Source organism: Peromyscus eremicus, chromosome 2 (assembly GCF_949786415.1).
Source record: "Peromyscus eremicus chromosome 2, PerEre_H2_v1, whole genome shotgun sequence".
Taxonomy (NCBI): Eukaryota; Metazoa; Chordata; class Mammalia; order Rodentia; family Cricetidae; genus Peromyscus; species Peromyscus eremicus.
Genome location: NC_081417.1, coordinates 78,847,511 through 78,869,110, shown reverse-complemented (window position 1 = coordinate 78,869,110; position 21,600 = coordinate 78,847,511). Strand labels below are relative to the sequence as shown.

Sequence of the window (21,600 nt, the reverse complement as noted above, 5' to 3'; positions counted from 1 at the left end):
CTATACTTTATGTATAATCTGTTTTTGCTCACACTAGAGGAAAGGGCTTTGGTGGAAACGAAACGTTTTCTGACTGAAATTCCGGAGATCACCCGTGTATTTTCATCTGGAAAAACAATAATCCTTTCCTATCTCCCCCCCCCCCCCCCCCCCCCCGCCAACGATGAATGACTAAACTTTTAATCCTGGCACTATAATGATCATCCCATAGCTATGCAACGAAAGTTTCGTGTGTACTTAGTATTAGACTAGAAAAGGACTCAGATTAAAACTGTAAAAACGAAGTCCGGGGCAGTCTCATCTACCTAATTCCTTCCCCAACCACACCTATCCGGCCACTGCGGGTCTCTGAGGCTGACTTCCAGGGCCTGGCGGCCGGCCGATCGGCCGGCGATCTCTCACCGGCTACGGGTCGCTGCTCTCAGGTCCCGGAAGACCACTGCCCGAGCCTGCACCGTGGCCGGCCGTCGCGCCGGTCCCCCGCCGTGTCGCCCGCCCGCCCGCCCGTCCACCCGCAGAAATGCCTCCGGGCTTCAGATGTCCCTTGGGGTCCCGAGGCTTTTCTCGCCGTCAGCAGGAAGAGTTCAGGCCCCTGCGGAAAGCCGGAAGGCCTGCGGGCTCGCGGGAGGGCGAACCGCGAAGCGGGAAGCACAAGGCGCGCGTCCCCGCGAGCGCGGGCGCGACGCAGGGGGGCGGGGGCGCGCACGCGCGCCGGGTCGCGGGCGGGGGTGGGGCGAAGAGGCGAAGGCGGGAAGAGGGCGCCCTGGAGTCCAGCCGAGTCCGGGGAGGGCGTCGACGCCGAGGGGGCGGGGCCAGGCGAGGCGGGGACGCGCTCGCGGGCTGGGAAGGCGGGGGCGCGGCGCTGGCGAGAGCGTGCCCGGTCCCCGCCCCTGTTTCCCACTCTTCCTTCCACCTCCGACCGGCCGGAGCTGCGGAGCGGCTCGGCTCGCCGGTCCCCGGAGCCGCCGCCTGCTTTCTCGGCCCGCGACGAGCCCGTCAATCCCCGCACAAGGCGCTCCTCCATCTGGGCCATGGATGGGTAAGTGCCGGGTGGCGGCTCGGGGGCCGCGCTGGCCTCGTTTCCTTTCGGCGTCGCGTCCCGCCGAGGCCGGGGAGCAGGGCGCGGCGCCGGCTAGCGGAGGAGCGACCCGGGGCCGAGCCCGACGGCAGGGACCCGGGGGACGCGGGGGTCCGTCCGCCGCAGTCTCCGCTTCCTGCGCGCGGCGCCCCCGTCACGTCCGCCCCTCGCAGCCCCGGGGCGCTCTCGGGAAGCGGAGACGAGCCGGGGCCGGGGTGCCGGGCCAGCCTCCCCACACTTCCTCTCAGAAAATGGTGCGCGGCGCTGGCGGGGGCGGAGGCTGAGGCGGCCGCGGCGCTCGGGGAGTTGCTGTTTACCGGCGGGGTGGGGCGCGCGGTGGAGCTTTCCCCGGCGGCGGGCCCGGGCGAGCGGCGACAGCCGTCTGGGCGGCGACCGGGTCTCGAACCGCGGTCCCGTACGGGTCTCGGGACCGGCGGCCGGGTCTCCTGACTTGGGCTGTGAGATACGTTAACCATTTCTACATAACGAGCGTCTGCACTTTGTCACCGGGGACGCTTCCTCCTCGGTCCCCCACCCCCCAAGAAACTTAGTGAATTCGCCGCGGGCGATGTCAGATATTGTGTAAGTGCAGTTTTCCGGGCGCTTTCAACTGCTCAGTTTAAATGGGGTCCGTGACTAAAATTAAAGGAAAAAAAGATTTACAACCACCCTTTCCGAGTTGATAATTTCTCTTGGAACTTGAGACATGGGCTAGGACCTGATGTATTTTAATAAAAGTGCTAATTGAAGGATTTTAGTAAATTGGGGGTCATACAAATAGTTTTGTTCAAGATAAAAAAAATTCTCCAAGTCTATTAGAGATTCCAACTCCTTTTATTTATTTAATCCTTAGGCGTTTGAGTTGTTCTTAATTAACCCCTGCCACCGCCGCCTTTTGACAAGATTTCTGTAAACTGCTGGATGGTGGAGCATATAACTTGTTTGAAAAGTAAAAGCCATTTAACAGGTTGCCGCGTATTTGATATTGCTTGCTACGCACTTACGTGAAGACACTGCGATCTTACAACAGTTGTTTTTTTTTTTTTTTTTTTTTGCCCTCGCTAGGTTTCGTTTATCTTAGTTTCACAATATTGTGATATGGATTATCTCGTTTGAATGCAGATTGCACGCTGCTGCAGATATCAAAGTGCAATTTTAGATTTGATTTATGGTTGTGATGTTCTTTAAAGGATTTTTATTTAATGGAAGCTGCTTTGTGAAAGCTTCTCCTTAAGCATTGACTTCTCTTTACCTGACTGATTGATTTTACTTGTGAAATCATTTCAGTGATTTATGCCATAATGCCCTATATCAATCAGTCAGGAAGGGCTGTGAAGTTACCGTCTTTAGAAGGTTCCACTTCGGGCTTGGGGAAACAGGTTCGCCTTTTGTGCCCTGAGATTTACAGTTAAAGGACTTCACTTGCTGCTTCAGTGTGAAGTGCAAATTCCTCCCCTCCTGCGCGCTCAGGGATAGGGGGAGGGGGAGCAGGAATAGTCAACCGTATTCAGCTTCGTGCTGAACTGATCTAAAGCATTAATTGCATAGGCTTTTAGTCATCATCTGCTACATACTACATCTTACTTGTTAAGAATTACCTTTTTATTTGGCACACAAAGTAATGGGTTTCATTATGCCATCTCATACATACATATCCTGGCACTCCGCTCATATTTGCTCCTCCACTCACCTTCCCAAACTTAGTCTTGCTGATAGTTTTTAAGAACTTTGACGCGCTTGTGGTGTTAAAGCTACGAAGGCAGTGGTGCCGAACAGAGGAGGTCAAATAGGAAAAATATTTGCTTTTTCTATTAGGACCAATAATGACACTATTACACACTTTCAAAACTGTAGCTTACCAGTTACTTACAAGGTTTAAATTTCAGAAAAATGAATACAAGTTTCAGAATTCTAAAAGGGAAATATTGTTAAAAATATTGTTTAAAACATTGAAATTTATACCACTTGATGCAGACATGTGTTTGCATATCTTTAGAAAGTTATGATGGTATTATGATTAGTAACATAATACAAAGCTTACTTGTAGCTTTTAGCAAATATGGAGATAAAACTGCTAACTGAAGATGTAGAAGAGTTAATTTTTTGTACAGAATAGCTGTATAGGGCTTTTTACACTCTTAAGGAGTGTAGCTTTGAATATAGCCGACTATGCTGCAGGCAGGTTTATTAAATTTTATTTTTCCACAGCTTGAAAAAAAGCCCATTTCCTTTATTCAGAGTAGTTAAAAAAGCAAACAAAAAGACCACTAGCCAACATATTTTTAGTTTCTCTTCGAGGTGTGTGTGTGTGTGTGTGTTCATTTCTACCAAGGAGGAATACTTTTGTACTCACAACATAGTATTGATGTTTAACTTCTTTTTAATAATAAAATTTACAATAAAAATCTTACAGTAAAATTTGATGTGTGAAATGTGATGTATTTATTCTAGCTATGAGAGACAGTCATAACAATATTTTGCTGAGTTTTGGGGGTGGTAAGATGGAGGTTTCTGAGATGCTTTTTTTCATGTCTGTAAAATCCAGGCACAGGTTTTGTTTAATTTAAAGCTTTATGGTTTGATCACTCATTTCAGGGACTTAATGAACTTTGGTGATTTTAGTTTTTGTTTGGATTTGCCAAAGTGAGATAAACACACGCTTATTGCATTGAAGCACAACTATACTTTTCTACACACTAGAGAGTAATTTTTCTCTTGCGTTGAGGTGTCGAGGCTTTGCTTTTGAACTCTGCTGTTGCTACACTGTCTATTGTTTTTTCTTTATTAACATTTCACAGTTCATCATTTTTTCATTATTTATTATTATAATGCTTTTTCTTTTTCTTTAATCTTACCTGTCTTTTAAAACTTGTTCTCTAACTTTGTTTTCCATTTTCTCTTTTTACTTTTTTCCATACAGTGTTGTTACAGATCTTATAGCAGTCGGTTTAAAGGTAGGAATCTTTTACTATCCTTTCATAATCATTTTTTATCTTAATTTTGACATCTCTCCCAGTGGTGAAATAATTTCACCTGTTCATGAAATTGTATTTTGTTTTGTGTGATGATAATCTTTACTTTTAACTCCAAAATGAGGTAGACCCATAGCTAATTTTGGATTTTATGTACTTTTCAGGAGGAACTATAGTATTATATATGTAAAATTAAAAAAAAACTAAAGTTTTACTTGACTATCAGGATGGTATTTTTTGTTTGGTTTTTGTAATTAAAATAATCCTAGTCTCTGATTTATTTTTCTGATGAGTCCTTTTTAAAAAAACAACCTTTGTGGGTGTACTTATGAGTAGTAAAATAACAGTACTTTTTTTTTTAGTGCCAGCTCTGTGCCATGTGCTTTACATTTACATGTATTCTCACTAATCATTATAACATTCCTTCAAGATAGGTAATTACTATTTTTATTTATTTATTTATTTATTTATTTATTTAATTTTATTTTTTTCCAGACAGTGTTTCTCTGTGTAGCTTTGCGCCTTTCCTGGAACTCACTCTGTAGCCCAGGCTGGCCTCGAACTCACAGAGATCCTCCTGGCTCTGCCTCCCGCGTGCTGGGATTAAAGGCGTGCGCCACCACCCCTGGTAGTAATTACTATTTTTATTTTAGAGATGAAAAAGCAAGTTGAGAAGGTTTGTTCGAGATGTGATGTTCTGGTGTTCAAATGCTTGTCTTCCCTTTGTGTTTTAAAAGCCTGACCTTTGTTTCATTATACCTCATTGCTAGCAGTGAGACCTCTGTCTAAAAAGGTGGCCATCTAGAGAACTCTGTATTTTGTAGTAATGATTTTTCCAAGTTACAAATCTTTAGTTATACCAGGACCTTCTCATTACTGAATTAAAAAAATACAAATCAGCTGGGCGGTGGTGGCACTCAGCACTCAGCACTCAGGAGGCAGAGCCAGGCGGAGGCAGGCGGATCTTTGTGAGTTCGAGGCCAGCCTGGTCTGGTCTACAGAGTGAGTTCCAGGAAAGGCGCAAAGCAAACAAACAAAAAATATGTATAATTGTCTTGGAGCTGCGAGATGGCTCAGCTCTTAATAGTACTTACTATTCTTGCAGATGACCCAGGTTCTGTTCCCAGCACCTATGTGGTGATTCACAACTACCTAACTTAAGTTGCAAGGGGTCATATGTACTTTTCTGATCTCTGAGTGCACATACATACCCAGGCATGTACACATACATGAAAATTTTAAATAAAATAATAAAAGATAACTGTCATAAAGTTCCCTTTGGTATTTTGGTATTTGATACTGATGTGGGAAATCTAGTTCAGTAGGCCACACAGTGCAGATTACTGTAGAAAGTAGAACGAATTATTTAACCTTTGTATATATTTTAAATAAGCTAGATTCATTTATATAGTTGTTTGATCACTTTCTAGTCTGTTTTTGTCAAAGTAAGCACAAATCCCACCACTGTCTGCCTAATTTTATACACTTTGCTAGCTAGTTCCATATTTCTATTTCTTTACACTTAGTGGATCTGGTGGTGGTGCTTATAGTCTATGACTTCTTAAGAAATAAGCATAGCAAGAATCAGCATTTAACACTAAGAATGGGATGTCTGAGACTAGCATAATTGGGAGCTGTTGTTGTACTGTCTTTTGGGGTTAGATAGAGTTGATCTGCTTTGGCAAGCTTTGAATATGTTTATGAATAGGAAATAAATGGAGGCAGCCTTTTCTGGAACTACCCTCTCCATATGTTGTCTCATTTGAGAATGATACTCAGATTAGAAATTAAGTTTTCAACTATGTGTCTGAAGGTGTCTGTGGGAGAAGAGATATTTAAATGAATTATTTTGATCTTTAAAGATGTGATTTGTGGCCGGGCGGTGGTGGCACTTGCCTTTAATCCCAGAGGCAGGCGGATCTCTGTGAGTTCGAGGCCAGCCTGGGCTACAGAGTGAGTTCTAGAACAGGCTCCAAAGCTACACAGAGAAACCCTGTCTTGAAAAAACCAAAAAAAAAAAAAAAAAAGTAATTTGTGATTCTAGTGTTTTTTTTTTTTTTTTTAATTTTATTTTATTTTATTTTTTTCGAGACAGGGTTTCTCTGTGTAGCTTTGCGCCTTTCCTGGAACTCACTTGGTAGCCCAGGCTGGCCTCGAACTCACAGAGATCCGCCTGGCTCTGCCTCCCGAGTGCTGGGATTAAAGGCGTGCGCCACCACCGCCCGGCTGATTCTAGTTTTTTATCTGGCTGATTCTAGTTTTTTATCTGGCGTATAAATACAGCAGACATTTAAAAAGTTACCACTTAAAAGTTAAATTATGCTTGAAGGACCCTTGCTTGTTTTTTTATGGTGAAAACACATCCATAGTAAATGAAAGAATATTTAAATGTTATGCCTAGGAACCACATGTGAATACAGGGCATGATTTTTCTTTCTATGTGTTTTGAAATAAGCACTTTAGAAGCAACAACTCTGAAGAGATGATAAGCTGATTAATTGGTTTAGTAGGCAGCCTGAATATATATGCCCATATGTTTATATATTATAAATATGTTCAATATTTATATATTCACGCTATAAAATTATTCAATATATGTACTTTATCTTTTTCTTACTTTTTTTTTTTTGTGAAGGTTTCTCTGTGTAGCCTTGTCTGTCCTGAAACTCCCTCTGTAGACCAGACTGGTCTTGAATTCATCATAGCAATCTACCTGCCTCTGCCTTGGAACTGCTTGCATCTCATGGCTGTCATATGTACTTTTTGACAGAGTTACTCTTTCTTTGATCTCACCAAAGAAGTTTAGTTATTACCAAATAATGAGCCATTAAGGCTTGCATTTCATCTAGAGTATGTGAAAGATAAACCAACATTTGCTTCCTCTGTTTGGTGTCTGAATAATAAAACAATTAATGGCTTTAGTTAGTAGCAAGGATGGAATTCAAGTTGTGTTCCCTAAGTTTACTTTTGTGGATTAAAAAAGTTATTTTAAAATTTATCTTATGTGTATGAGTGTTTTTCCTGTGTGTGTTATGTATATGTTACATGTGTGTCTGGTGTCCATGGAAGTCAGAAGAGGGTGATCTGGAACTGAAGTTAAGGATGATTATGAGCTACTGTGTGGTTACTGGAATCTGAACCTGAGTGCTCTTTTCAGTCCTGGAAAGTTATTTAGATTTTGGAAAAGATAATTAAAAATATTCTTAAATATAAAAATTATTTTAGCAACGGAAAACTAGTTGGGTTTAGAATGATTTAGAATGTGTCACAAAGGAGAACATTTCTGATGTTTTCTTTACTATTGTGTTTCCAGTGTCTGTTATATTATAATCTCAAAAGATGTTTGATGCATGAATGAATGCTGAATTGTAACACACTTAAGTGGCATATATACTGGAACCCAAGCTCTTCGATACTGCTAATATTTCTTCTAATAGGCATAGACTTAGTGAGAAATAATTCCTTTTCTTTCAGATTTTACTGAAAACATGTTTACATTTTCAAGTGTTTAGGATTCTTATCATGGTATGTACTTAAATGTTCTTTGTGGAGTATTAATTTTTGAACCTTGACCAAATTAAAAGATTAGCTTTTGGAACTCATCATGAAACATTTCTGTTTTGGGGTTATTGAGAAAGAATCTTGCTAGGTTAACCAAGCAAGACTTGAACCTTCTTCAATCTCCCAATGGTTGGGGTCACAGGAATGCACTACTGTGGCTGGCTGTGTGTGTGTGTGTGTGTGTGTGTGTGTGTGTGTCATTGCGAAACAATGAACAGTGAGTTCTTTTAAATGAAGACACAATCTGATGATGAAGAGTGATAGGGCACACATTTTAAGGATTTTATTTTACCACATAAATCAGTGTCAGCATTGTAGGTGATTACTTTTTCTGCATGCCTTAGTGCATTTTAAAATTTCAGCTTATGCTTTCATTAGTTCTAGCTGGCTAGTGCTCAAAATCTTAAAACCACGTTTCCTGTATTTCTTGTTATTTTTGTCTTCCATATTCACTGTCATAGTCTTTTTTAGGTACTCATCCTATCTTTAGTGGGTTGTTGAATATAGAGAAACACACTTAAAAAGAACTGTAAATGGCTTCTGATAATTGTCATGCCTCCTATGTAGAAAAGAACAATACAGCATATTGAAATTAATTTTGAGCATCCGTTTTCTTTATTCTGACATTGGGGGTTAACAAGCAGCAGCCCATGAGCACATCCTGCTCGACACCTGTTCTCTGTAAGTAGTGTTATTGGAACACAGCCATGCTTATTTGTTTCCATATTGTCTGTGGTTACTTTCACATTATATATAATTGCAGAGCTGTGTAGTGGTCACAGTCTGCAAAGCATAACATATGCACCTCCTGGCCCTTTACAGAAAATGTTTGTTTGCTTACTGTTGTGCATCACTGTTGGAAACACAGAAGCCTTTGACTGCAAATTCTTACCCTTTAAAAATGAGATGTTATTTATGTAGAGTGCAGTTCAGTAACCTTTGATAAAATTTAACACTTGATCAAAATGAGAGAATGCTACTCTAAAGATCCCTGTTATCTCTTTCCAGACACAGTTTAGGCAGCTGTTCTGAATTCTATTAATGTAGATTAGTTTTACCTGTTTTTGCACCTCATATGAATGGATTCATAGATCATAAGCTCTCTAGTGTATGGCATTTTTTATTTAGCAAAATAAATTTTTTAGACTTACCTATGTTGCATAGTAGTAGTTCTATATAGTTAGTAGTCCATCTTCATTTATCTGTATTTTATTGTGTCTTAAAGTCTGTTCTCATGTTGATGGGCACCTGAGTTCTTTCTGGTTTGGGACTATTACAAATAAAGCTTCTGAGAAGGAGTGTGTGTGTGTGTGTGTGTGTGTGTGTGTGTGTGTGTGTTTAGGATACTGTTATATATATCTCTTCTGAGCCCAGGAATAGAAGTGCAGGGTGATAAAACAGGTATGTATCTCAGAAACTGTTAATATTGTTTAGATTTTGAATGTTCCCCAAATGTCTGTATGTTAAAGGCTCACTGTGCAGGGTAGCAGTTTGGGGAATTAATAGAACCTATTAGGAGGTTTAGTCTCCAGAGGTTTTACGTTTCCGTGAGATTGTGGGATGTTGGCCCTCTCCTCTTTCCCTTTGCTTTCTGGCCTTAAGGTGAACTGTTTGTCTATCATGTACACACTGCCATTTCTACCTGGCATTCTCATTAGAGGCCCAAGCAGTAGTCCATCTGCTTGATCTTAGACTAGAACCTCCAGAACTATGAGCTGAACAAAGGTCTCATGTAAGTTAGTTGTCTCAAGTATTTCATTATACTGATGAAGCACCTGCTCATGAACTGTAGAGCCGTTTTCTAAAATGTACTTCACACAGCCTGCTTTATATTGGAGGTCACATCTATGGCCATACTACCTTGAATGTGCCTGACCTCCTGGTCTCATCTATAGAGCTCAGGTTGTCTTTCATCCTTTGCAACCCTTGGTGCTGCTGGTTTTTACTTTTAGGTGCTTTAAAGGGCATAGTTGAATGACTAGTATCAGTAGTATTTCAATACACTTGCAGTTTTGTTTTTTGTTCTTTTTCTTTTTTTTTTTTTTCTTCGAGACAGGGTTTCTCTGTATAACAGCCCTGGCTGTCCTGGAACTTGCTTTGTAGACCAGGCTGGCCTCAAACTAACTGAGATTCGCCTGCCTCTGCCTCCCAAGTGCTGGGATTAAAGGCATGTGACACCACTGCCTGGCTGCAGTTTTGTTACTGATTCGACGATTCGTAGTGGTATTTATTAGTACTCTTTTTATGTGCTGTCTAGTGGGTCACTTTTTGGGAGGGATGTCTGTTAAACCTTTTAAAAAAATTTTTTTTAAAGATTTCATATGAGTGTTGACTGCGTGCGTGTGTGTGCCACATGCATATCTGGTGCCTTTGGAGGCCAGAAGAGGACATCTGATCCTCTAGAACTAAAGTTGCAGAAAGTTGTGAACCTCTGTGTTGGATCCTGGAAGTTGAACCCCAGAGTAATAAGTGTTCAAACCCTGAGCCATCTTTCCAGGCCATCTGTTAAGTCTTTAATGTTTCATTTTGTGTCTCTAACTCTCCCCCCCCCCCCCAAGAGTTTCTCTGTGTAGCTGTCCTGGAATTAGTTCTGCTTCTTGAGTGTTGGAATTAAAGATGTGTGTCACCACCACTATCACCACTGGCTCTTTAATGTTTCTTATAGACAAAATGTAGCTTTTAAAAATCACATTTACTTATGTACTTAACTTATGTAATTGTGTGTGCATGTGCCACAGCATGTGAGTGGAGGTCAGAAGCATCCTGCTGGAGTTGATGTCACCTTCCAATCTGTTAAAGTTACAGTACTTTTTCCCCCTTCTCTTTCTTCCCTCCAGCCCCTCCCATACATTCCTTTTTGTTTTCTCTCAGATTTATGGGCTATAATGTTTTGTTTTTTTTTGTTTTTTGTTTTTTGTTTTTCAAGACAGGTTTCTCTGTGTAGTTTTGGTGCCTGTCCTGGATCTTGCTCTGTAGACCAGGCTGGCCTCAAACTCACGAAGATCTGCCTGGCTCTGCCTCCCAAGTGCTGGGATTAAAGGCGTGCGCCACCACCGCCCAGCTATAATGTTTATATATATTTTTTCTTCCCCTTTTGAACATTTTGGTTTTGTCTTTTTTACTCATTGAAATTGTCACACATTATTAGGTGTTCTGGGTTTTTATTGTTTATTTTCACTCAGCATTTCAGTTTGGGAAGTTTCTATTGAAATATCCTTGTCTTTACTCTCCAAAGTACCGGTGCTAGGTGTACATTCTGTGACTGAGCTTATACCCATAGCCTTTATTGAAATACGCTGAAGTTTATTGAATTCTTTCTTCAGTAATTTCTAGTCTACTAATGAACCCATCACAGATTTCATTTTTGTTACGTGTGTGTGTGTGTGTGTGTGTGTGTGTGTGTGTGTACACTGTGGCATATGTGGGGGTCAGAGGACCATTGTGAGAGTCCAGTCCTTCCACCATATGGGACCTAGGGATGAACTCAAGTCATCAGACTTGGTAGCAAGTGTTTTTACCCCTGGAGTCATCTTACCAACCCAAGATTTTATTTTTAATACAGTGTCTGTCCATCTTTACTTCTTTCTGGCAGGATCTTAGTATACAGCCCTAGAACTCTTATGTACACCAGGCTAGCCTCAACCTCACATAAATCTACTTCCTTCTGCCTCCTAAGTGCTGGGATTAAAGGCATGTACCATTGCACCTGGTCAGTATTTATTTCTAATATTTTATTTCTCTTTTAGAGTTTACATCTCTGCTTAAATTGTCTTCATTATGTTTTCTGCTTGTTTTCAATAGAGACCTTTTTAACATATTCGTCATAGCTACTTGAAATCTTGTCATCTAGTTTTAAAATTTTTTCCCCTAGCTGGACATGGTGGTGTGTGCCCTCAGTACCAGCACTGAGGGGATGGGGTGGCAAGAGGCAGGTGGAGCTCTTAAAATTGATGCTAGCTACATCTACACAGAGACACCCTGTCTCAAAAAAAATTATTTTTTTTCTTCTGCATGATTCTGTTTAGAGGCTTAATACCTGTCTGTGTTTATATTTATTTACCGCTTAAGGTAACTTTTACATTTTGGAAAGCCAGATATAATATATCAGAACAGAAATTTAGAGGCAAAAGGTCCATAGTGTGGCAAGGTCTATGCTGATCCATGAGTTGAGTTGGGTTTGGTATTTGCTGTAGTGCCTAAAGCTTCAGTTTCCCCTTGTTTGGGTCTTTACATAGAGCCTGACCCTGCAGCTCTTTCCGCTGTAATCCATTGCTGTTCCCATTACCAACCAGCCCTGTGACGTGGTAAGATTTTGAGAAGGGACTCATTTGGAGTGTCCTTACATTTCAGCTTTTTTTTTCTTTTTTTTTTCTTTTTGGTTTTTTTGAGACAGGGTTTCTCTGTGTAGCTTTGCGCCTTTCCTGGAGCTCACTTGGTAGACCAGGCTGGCCTCGAACTCACAGAGATCCTTCTGGCTCTGCCTCCCAAGTGCTGGGATTAAAGGCGTGCACCACCACTGCCCGGCTACATTTCAGCTTTTAATGGACCCCTATCCTTGTTCTGTGCTGCCTTAAATTCCCCCATACCCCTTTAGGAAGGCTTGCAGGGATAGAGTTTGAGGAACTGCTCTTTCTTTTTTGGACAGAGTAAAGTGGTTTACACATTAGTGCAGGAATACATTAGTCAGGGTCTTTAAGGAACAGAACTGATAGAATGAATGAATACATACACATGTATGTTAGTTTATTTGATCAGCTTAGAGATAGTAGTCTAGGTAGTCCAACAGTGGCTGACTCATGACAGAAAGGTGGAGAATCTGGCATTTGTTCAATCCAGAAGGCTGGATTTATCGGCTGTCCCAATCTGGTGCTAGAATTGGGGTGGATTCCTAGAGAGCTGCTGGTTTTAAGTCTGTGTTGGATTTATTTGATACTGGCCATAGCAGCAAGATAGATCAACTTGCCAGTAAGTGTGAAGTCAGGCACTCAGAAAGAAAACTGCCCTGGCCCAGTTTATGGATGGGTCTTCCTGCTTCAAATCTGATTAAGAAAAATCCCTTACAGGAGTGCCCAACAGTTTGATTTTTTTTTTTGTGTGTGTGTAAGTATTCTAGGGCTGGATGTGGTGCCACATGCCTTTATTCCTAGCACTTGGGAGGCAGAGACAGGAGACTGAGTTCAAGGCCAATATGGTCTACATAGAGTTTCAGGTAAACTAGCTGTAAGCTGAAACCCTGACTTAAGAGACAGCTATGTGTCTGAGGATATAAAAGGAAGATTTTCTCATTTATTTGTTGAAAAAATTTACTAGACTGAATTATTGGGCACAATTGTTTGAAATCAATTTACCACATGTGAGTTGGGCTATTTCTGCTCTATTTGTTTATTCTTATGTTAATATCACATGCTTCTAATAATAGCAAGTATGTAATATATCCTGAAATCATGTGGTGTAGAGCCTCTAAATGGTTATTTGTCAAAATTGCTTTAGCTATTCTAGGACATTTAAATTTCATTTTAAAATTTACATTGAACTTATTTTCTACAAATGGTATTAGCTGGATAACCATATGGAAATAAGTGTATCTGAACTCCTTACAGGAGAATTTGAGATTCATTTTAGATCTAGCCATAAAAATAATGTGTGATACATATGTATATACACATATACCATATATACATACATACACCATACATAGGTATGCGCTAATGTAAATAAACGTTTTTTTTAAAAAAAATTGTACATTTAAGGAAAAATTGCAAGAATAATAGAAATAACTTGTATACCTTTTACATATTTAGTTAACCTAAAAACAATTTTTTTTTTTTTTTTTTTTTTGAGACAGGGTTTCTCTGTGTAGTTTTGCGCCTTTCCTGGAACTCACTCTGTAACCCAGGCTAGCCTCGAACTCACAGAGATCCACCTGGCTCTGCTGGGATTGAAGGCATGTGCCACCACTGCCCGGCTTAAAAACAATTTGTTACTGTGTGTATGGGGTGTGTGTGGAGGTCAGAGGACAACTTTGGTGAGTCAGTTCTCTCCCTTTATGTGGGTTCTAGGAATGGAACTGAAGTTGTTAGGCTGCCATCTTTGGGTGGTACTCGTCTTCACTTGCTGAGCCATCTCACCGGCCCCCTTTTCGCGAACATTTTCCCCATTTGTTTTTCCATTCCCTATTCCCTGTCTGACTCTTAACTCTCTTAAGATGATGGCTAGTCTTTTGAACTGTAAAGCAGCCATATCATTTCACTTTTCAGTCAGTAGTTTTTGGAGTGATTCTTAATAGTTTATTCTCCCCAGCTCTCCCAACTGGGAGCTGAGCCAGGACTTCCCACATACTAGGCTAATACTGTACCACCAATATAAGTCCTGAGCCCTCTTTCTCTTTCTCTTTTTTTTTTGAGACAGGGTTTCTCTGTGCAGCTCTGGCTGTCCTGGAACTTGCTCTATAGACCAGGCTGGCCTCGAATTAATTCACAGCAATCCACCTGCCTCTGCCTCCTGATTGCTGGGATTAAAGGCATGCACTGATTTTTGTTTTGGGTTTTTTTTTTTTTTTTCATTTTATTTTGAGACAAGCTGCTGAAAGTGGCTTTGAAGTTTCACATTTGTGATTATTTATATTATTTCTAAGTACTTTACAGTTTCTCTTTTGTTTTCCTTTTTTACCCATGGATTATTTAGTTCTTTTAAAATTGGAATTTCTAAGTACAATCTATTCTTTTGTTACTACTTGTAATTCATTTCATTTCTTCTTTGCCTTCCTCCCTTTTCTCCCTTTTCCTTCCCTTGTCTTTCTTCCACTTTTCAGCCCCAGTAGCCTGGAGTATGGTTCTTGTTTCACCTTCCTGAGTGCAGGCCTTTTAGCACCATGGTCTGCTTATTGCTTATTTGGTCACAGAAAAATAGTTTCAGGAGATTCCTTTGGATGAAAATTGACACTTCTTTAACAAACTAATACAGGAATTGGCAAACTAGGGCCAAAGAACTAAATAGAGCTCACTGTCATCTGTTTGTATATGCCTTGCAAGCTAAAATAGTTTTTAGACACTAAGTGTTAAAAAATAAGATTAATATTTCATGACAGGAGAAAAATAGGTGAATTTCAAATCTTAGTGTTTTGTGTTTTGCTGGAACAGAATGGCTCATTTCTGTGTTGTATATGGTTAACCTTTTATTCATGCAGCAGTGTAGTTGAATAGTTGGTCCAAGACTCTTATTATCTGGCCCTTGATAGATAAACTTACCAACTTGATAGAATATCTGTGGTATGCTGCCTTCTTTGTACATGGGAGATAAATACTCTACCACTTAGTTATAACTGTGGCCATGCTGGCCTTGAAATCACAGAAATCCACAGAAATCCATGTGCTTCTATTTCCCTGAGTGCTGGGATTAAAGGTGTGCACCAACCGCCATGCTGGGTCCTCTTGTCATATTTTGTATCTTCAGTTTGTTAGTCTTTAAGGATTTATTAAAAATTTTAAATATACTGTTGATTTTCATCTTTCTATATTTCATTGGCTTTGCTTTCTTTGGGTTGCAATTTTACTTTTTGATGGTAAATGCTTTAACAAGATATCTCATTATTTTTATGTGTTGGTGAGTGTGAACATACATGTGCCTATGTGAGAGTTTGTGTCTTCATTAGTCCCTCTCTATCTTGTGTATATGTGGTATGTATGTGTGCCCATGTGCATGAGTTTCTGAATGGTGGTCGGAGGTTAATATCTGTTGGGTTTCTTCTCCAATTGCTTTCCACCATTCATTCATTATTTATTTATTATTTATTTATTGGTTTTTCGAGGCACGGTTTCTCTGTGTAGTCCTGGAACTCACTCTAGACCAGGCTGGCCTTGAACTTGGAGATACACCTGCCTCTGCCTCCCAGGTATCCACTTATTAAATTTTAATTTATTTTGTGTGTGTATGTGTGTATGTGTGTGCTATGCCTGTGTACCCACGCACTTACATATGTGGAGGTCAGAGGATAACTTTGTGGAGTCGTTTCATGCTTCCTTCCTTTATGTGTATTCTAGGTTGCCAGGCTTGTGAGGCCAACACCTTTACCATCTGAGCCATCTCCTTAGCCCTACGTTGGCAGGGTCTTGTGCTGAACCTGGAATTTACTGACTGTGCTGTTGTGTGGACTGCTGGTCAGGAAGCCCCAGGGATCCATCTGTACCTCTTCAGCAGAGGGAGGATGTAGAGTACTGTACTAGGCCCTTTCTGTTGGTGCTGAAGATCTAAACTCAGATTTTCATGACTGCATCACACACACCTTACTAGCTGAACCATTTTTTTATTCTTTTTTTTTTTGTTTGTTTGTTTGTTTTTTTGAGACAGGGTTTTTCTGTGTAGCTTTGTGCCTTTCCTGGATCTCACTCTGTAGACTAGGCTTGCCTCGAACTCATAAAGATCCGCCTGTCTCTGCCTCCCAAGTGCTGGGATTAAAGGTGTGCACCACCCCCACCCAGCAAACCATTTTTTTTAAAAAAATTATTTTTTTGTTATTTTTGTTTGCATATATCTATATTCACTATTTAGATACTCATGGAGGCTAGATTCTCTAGAACTTGAATTACATAGGGTTGTAAGCTGCCATGTGAGTACTGGGACTTGAACCCAGGACCTCTGGAAGAGCAGCCTGTGCTCCTAACTGTGGAGCCATCTCTCCAGTTCTCATTTCTGTCTTTCTTGAATTACCTGTTGGCTTTGGTTTTCTCTTTTGACTTGAATGATTTCCCCCCCTTCAAAAAAAAAGTGGATGTGTATTTGTATGGCAAGTCTTCTAAGGTTTTGTATACTTGAGGGTCTTTTTAAGGAAGAAAATTTATTTTAAAAGCTTCCTTCAAACATCCTTTCACTGAGACTTTGGTTCTTCAACCTCAGTCTGTAGCCATTTGTCTATGTCACCCTCACATATAATGCTTGGAGTTATTCTGCTTTCTTGGGGTTGTTTCTTTTGGTGTCTTAATTTCTGGAACTCATATATTCCTCTAGCTTTTGTAAATATCCAGTTAAATTTGGGCATGAGAGCAAGCTATTCATATTAATTTCATGCTACAGACCAAAGGCCAACTGGTTAGCTAGCACCATGAGTATGAAAGATCATCACCTAGATAAGTCCTTCTGTCATGAAATTTCAGAATTTCATGGATGAGGACATGATTGTGACGCACCCGGGAAGAAAGAAGTCAGTTTTAAGTAAGTGAAGGTCTGATTAGACTGAAGGTCACATTGGAAACTTAGCAACCACACTACATGCTCCATGAACACACTCTCATTTTCTTGAGAAAATAATTTTAACCCAGTACTGTAAGTCAAATGATCCTGTTTATAGGTGGAGTTCTCACATAGGCATGAGCCTATAAACCGTGCTGTGCCGACAGCCATTTAGTCATTTAGGGATGCACCTAAGCAAAATGAAGACGTAAACTAAGAATAAGAAAAAAAGGTTTTAAAAATGTCGAGCCATCCCAGAAGAGCAGAGAAAAGACTTTGGTAGACAGCTGTCTAAGAATGCTTAGAAAGCTGGCATTCTAGATTTGTACAAGGAGAGATCCTGGTGGGATGAATACTGTCACAGCTTGAAACAAAAGTGGGTATGATATAGGACAAGAGTATAAACGAAACCAAAGTTAAGGTCATTAAAGATGTGATGGAAATTTAAACAAGCAGGGTGAGAAAATTATGGTTGTTTATGGATCAAATTAGACTATGACACGATTTTATGCAGTTAATAGGACTGTAATAATGCACTTGACCTTAAATCTAGGGAGCATTTTTTTGTCTTCATGTAGCTGTAAGGTTGTGACATTGGACCATAGAATAGAAAATGAACTGTATCAGGACTGTGATTCCTTAATAATAATGGCATAGTTATAAAAGTGCTATTTCTTGATTTTCAACTTTGAGTCAGCCTTTTATTCACCACAGGAATGGACAGATCCCACTATGCTGTGATCACAGGGAGAATGTGACAATTATAATAACAAAAGGGATAAACTGGTGGAAAGGGCAGGGCGATTGCTACCTCTAACAGCTTTGTTTTTCACAATGGGAATCAAGAGTAATGTTGAATTGACAAATAAGCCATAAAGATACATTGTTAAAGTTCGAAGGTGTGCTGGGGCACACCTGTTCTCCTATAATTTGGGAGGCAAAGGCAAGAGGACTGTCAGGTTGAGAATCGCCAGCCTGTATAGAAAGTTCCACAGCAATACTCTATCTCAAAAAAGTTTTTTCCATGAAATGCATGAAGACTTTCCAAATATCAGGAAAGAGATGGGTATCTAGATCTAACAGGTTCAAAGGAGTCCATAGATTTGGCCTTTTTTTCTTTTTTTTTTTTTTTTTTTAAATCCTCTCCGAGGCTTACAGTGAATCCATCAAAAGTATGAGATAAAGAGAACTCGAAAAATAGCAAGAAAAAAGGTGTCAAGTTAGCCTGTGCATGTAAGCTTAGTGGTAGAGCACTTGCCTGGCGTGCACAAAGGACTGAGTTTGATCCCATCACCACACACACATACACACACACACACGCACACACACACACACAGGATCGAGTTTGATCCCATACCCCCCCCCCAAAAAAAACAAAACAAAACAAAAACCCAAAAATATAATAAAGTGAAGTGCTATTAAACTTCTAATAGATGTCTCTGGAGAAATCATATAGGCCAGAATCAAGTGGATGTTATGTATTCAAAAGTCCTGGGGTGTGATGAGGAGGAGCAGCCAAGACTACTGTACCTCCTAGAGTTATTCTTTAGAATTGATGAAGACATACTTTCCAAGACGACAAAAGCCAAAGGCATTTGCTACCACTAGAGTAGCTGTAGTAAATGAAGATGTCAAAAAGTATGAAATGAAGCTCAAAACAATCAATTAGAGAAAACCACCAAGTAACACAGGATACAAAACAACCAAAAGTATTTTAACAGAATAGCAAGGTTTTTTTTTTTTTTTTTTGTCTTTTCGGCGACAGAGTTTCTCTATGTATCCCTGGCTGTCCTGGAACTCACTCTGTATACTAAGCTGGCCTCAAACTCAGAGATCTGCTGGCATGTAATAACCTTGAATGTAAATGGATTTAGTTATTCAGCTAAAAAACTGGGAAAAAATGGCTGAATAAAGAAAACATGTGGGATCAGTTTATATGCTGCCTATGAGAAACATAAAAACTGAAAATGAAAGGATCAAAAAGGATTCTCCACAAGCAGAAACCAAAAGTGAGTAGAGAAAATATACATTAAATAAAAAGACTGAAAAGAGGTTACTCTATAATGATGAAGGGATAGTTTAGCAGGCTAGAATAATAGTTACAAATATGTGTTTGATTCTAGAGCCACTCCTTTATATAAAGCAGATATTACTAGATGTAAAAGGAGAGTAGGCTCTAATGCAGTATTGTTTGAGACTTTATCCCATGTTCATTTTTAGAAAGAAATCACCAGGGAAGCATCAGAGCTAAGAGTATACCGTAGAATAAGTGGATCTGACAAACATTTACATAATATGCCACCCAGTAGCTACAGAATGTATATTCTTCTGCATGTGGAATATTCTAACTAGACAGAGGCTACAAGACAAATCTAGACTTAAGAACTTGACATTAGCCGGGCGGTGGTGGCTTACGCCTTTAATCCCAGCACTCGGGAGGCAGAGCCAGGCGGATCTCTGTGAGTTCGAGGCCAGCCTGGGCTACCAAGTGAGTTCCAGGAAAGGCGCAAAGCTACACAGAGAAACCCTGTCTCGAAAAACCAAAAAAAAAAAAAAAAGAACTTGACATTAGAGGGTTTTTTTTCTCTGACAACAGCGAAATAAATAAAATCAAGAGAACTCTAACTCTAGAAATAGTAGAAATGAGCTTGGTGTTGGTGGTGCATGCCTTTAATCCCAGCACTCAGGAAGTAGAGGTGGGCAGATCTCTTGAGTTCAAGATTTACCTAGTCTACAATTCCAGGACAGCCAGGGTTACAAAGAGAAACCCTTTTATAAAAAACCCAAATAAACCCCTAGGCGGTGGTGGCACACGCCTTTAATCCCAGCACTTGGGAGGCATACAGCAAGAGACAAGACCCAGGACCCTGACGAGGCTGACAGAGAATGGAGAAGGGAACCAAAAGGAGATGCCTTCAGGCATGCACACCACTGCCTGGCTCAATGGAACAGTTAACTAAGAGCAGGACAAACGTTTTCCATTCTAGAAAGTTTCACAAAGGCTTGTTAATTCATCTGCTAGAAATTTGGCTTTGATTGAAGGTAGTACTTGGGTATTAATTTCAATATTTTGAGATTCTGTTCATATGAAGAAAAATTAGAATCCTAGAGAATTAAGAATTTTTGGATAGATAGTAAAACAAATAATATCTTATCCTAGAATTTCATGTGCACGTTAGGTATGATCTGAAATTTAGATTTTGGTTTAGTTTCAAAATCTTACATGTTACTTCAGTGGCTTTTTATTAGTTGTACAGATTGTCTTTTAATCACATTAATATTCTCACTTGAAATTCAAATAAAACCATTTTCCATCAAATTTGATAATGGAACATTTTATTTATACTGCTTAATCACAGTATTCCTTTATTTTGTTGTCCTATATATTTAATTGTTTTTAGTAGGAGGGAGCATCAATAATTGATGCTTGAGACAAATGAAGCTGATTTATGTGTTGACTTAGTCAGAGAGCTGACAAGTCCACAGGAAATTGCTGGACTTCTGTAAACTGACCATGTGTTTCTAAGGAGACTGTTGATATAGTGCTAACCACCCTCCCACACCTGCCACATGATGTCTTCATTTTTTGGCCTGTTAAGACCTTCTTGGCAATACTGTTAATTGTTTACCCGTGATTCAGTCTTTTTTCCTTCTACAAAATATTTTCGTTGTCTTTTGAGGAGAAAACCGACTCCCTTAACACACACATACATCACCCAAATTAGTAATAGTAAACCTAACATAAGAGTGTGTTCTTGGTGATTGACCTCTTAATGTTTGAGATTACCCTGTTCTGTGGGACAGCAACTCATTATTGCTCCCGTGTAACTGTTGCATGCATTGATCATTGAAGCTTTATTCTGTAATTATGACACTTGGTTGTTTCCAGCTGCTCTAGTATGAATAGTGCTCTGGGAATAGTCTTATATCTAAGTGTGCATAAGTAAGCATCTCTTGGGTGTGTGCAGAGGGTAGGATACAGGGATCCTTTAGATATTCATGTTTGGCTTTTGTAGGTTGAATAGTGTTAAAAGTTGTACCAATGTAATTTCCATTAAATCATACCCGGTTAAAGTTCCATTTAATTCTAAGAGTTTTGTTGCTCTGCCTTACCAATGCTCCATTTTGCTACTTTCCTTCACATGATGGTATTGTTAGGGTCTTAACTTACATGTCCATGAATAACAAGTTAGATTAAACTTGTTTTCCCATGTTGATTGCATATAATGCTAGAAAAATACTACGTGTTCATTTCCAGTGTGGGTGGTTTTACTTATTCCTGTGCTGGAATTGGGCTGCAGATTTCCGTCTGTGTTCTTGTTATAGAGTGAAAGCAAAGACAAAACAACAAATAAAAAGCTTGGCAAAAAACATTAGCCTATGCTTGGCTTAAATATATGTCATGTCTGTACTCCAGAGGCCAAATGTCAGTGAGGCAGGAGGAGGTTCTACTCCAGGCATCACAGGTCATGGGGCTGGGAATGGAGAATTGGTAATTCTTTCACGGAGAAGGGCAAAGTACAGGTGCTCTCCAGTGGTCACAGTCTACTGCCCCTTGGTGAGATGTGTCTTGTGTTTTGTTCTTTTGTTTATGGTGGTTTGTTTTGTTTTTTAAAGGCTATGGCTATAAATCCTTTGCAGATTATTCACATACATATGAGCATGCCATTATCATATTTTCTTTCACTTTTTCTTTTACTCTTAAGTACAAATCTTAATTGTCAAGTCTGTATCTGTATTTTGTTGTTGTTGTTGTTGTTGCTG

General features: G+C 40.1%; 1 protein-coding gene across 1 annotated transcript in view; it reads left to right on the top strand.

Moving 5' to 3' along the window:
* Positions 1–1,531: 1,531 nt before the first annotated feature.
* The window catches only part of Ptbp3 (polypyrimidine tract binding protein 3), a 76,144-nt gene continuing 56,075 nt past the window's right edge, over positions 1,532–21,600 (top strand). The window contains exons 1-2 of the mRNA XM_059254408.1: positions 1,532–1,660; positions 3,999–4,032. Of these exons, the coding sequence (XP_059110391.1) occupies positions 1,647–1,660; positions 3,999–4,032 (48 nt within the window). The 5' untranslated portion in view covers positions 1,532–1,646. The remainder of the gene's footprint in view (positions 1,661–3,998; positions 4,033–21,600) is intronic.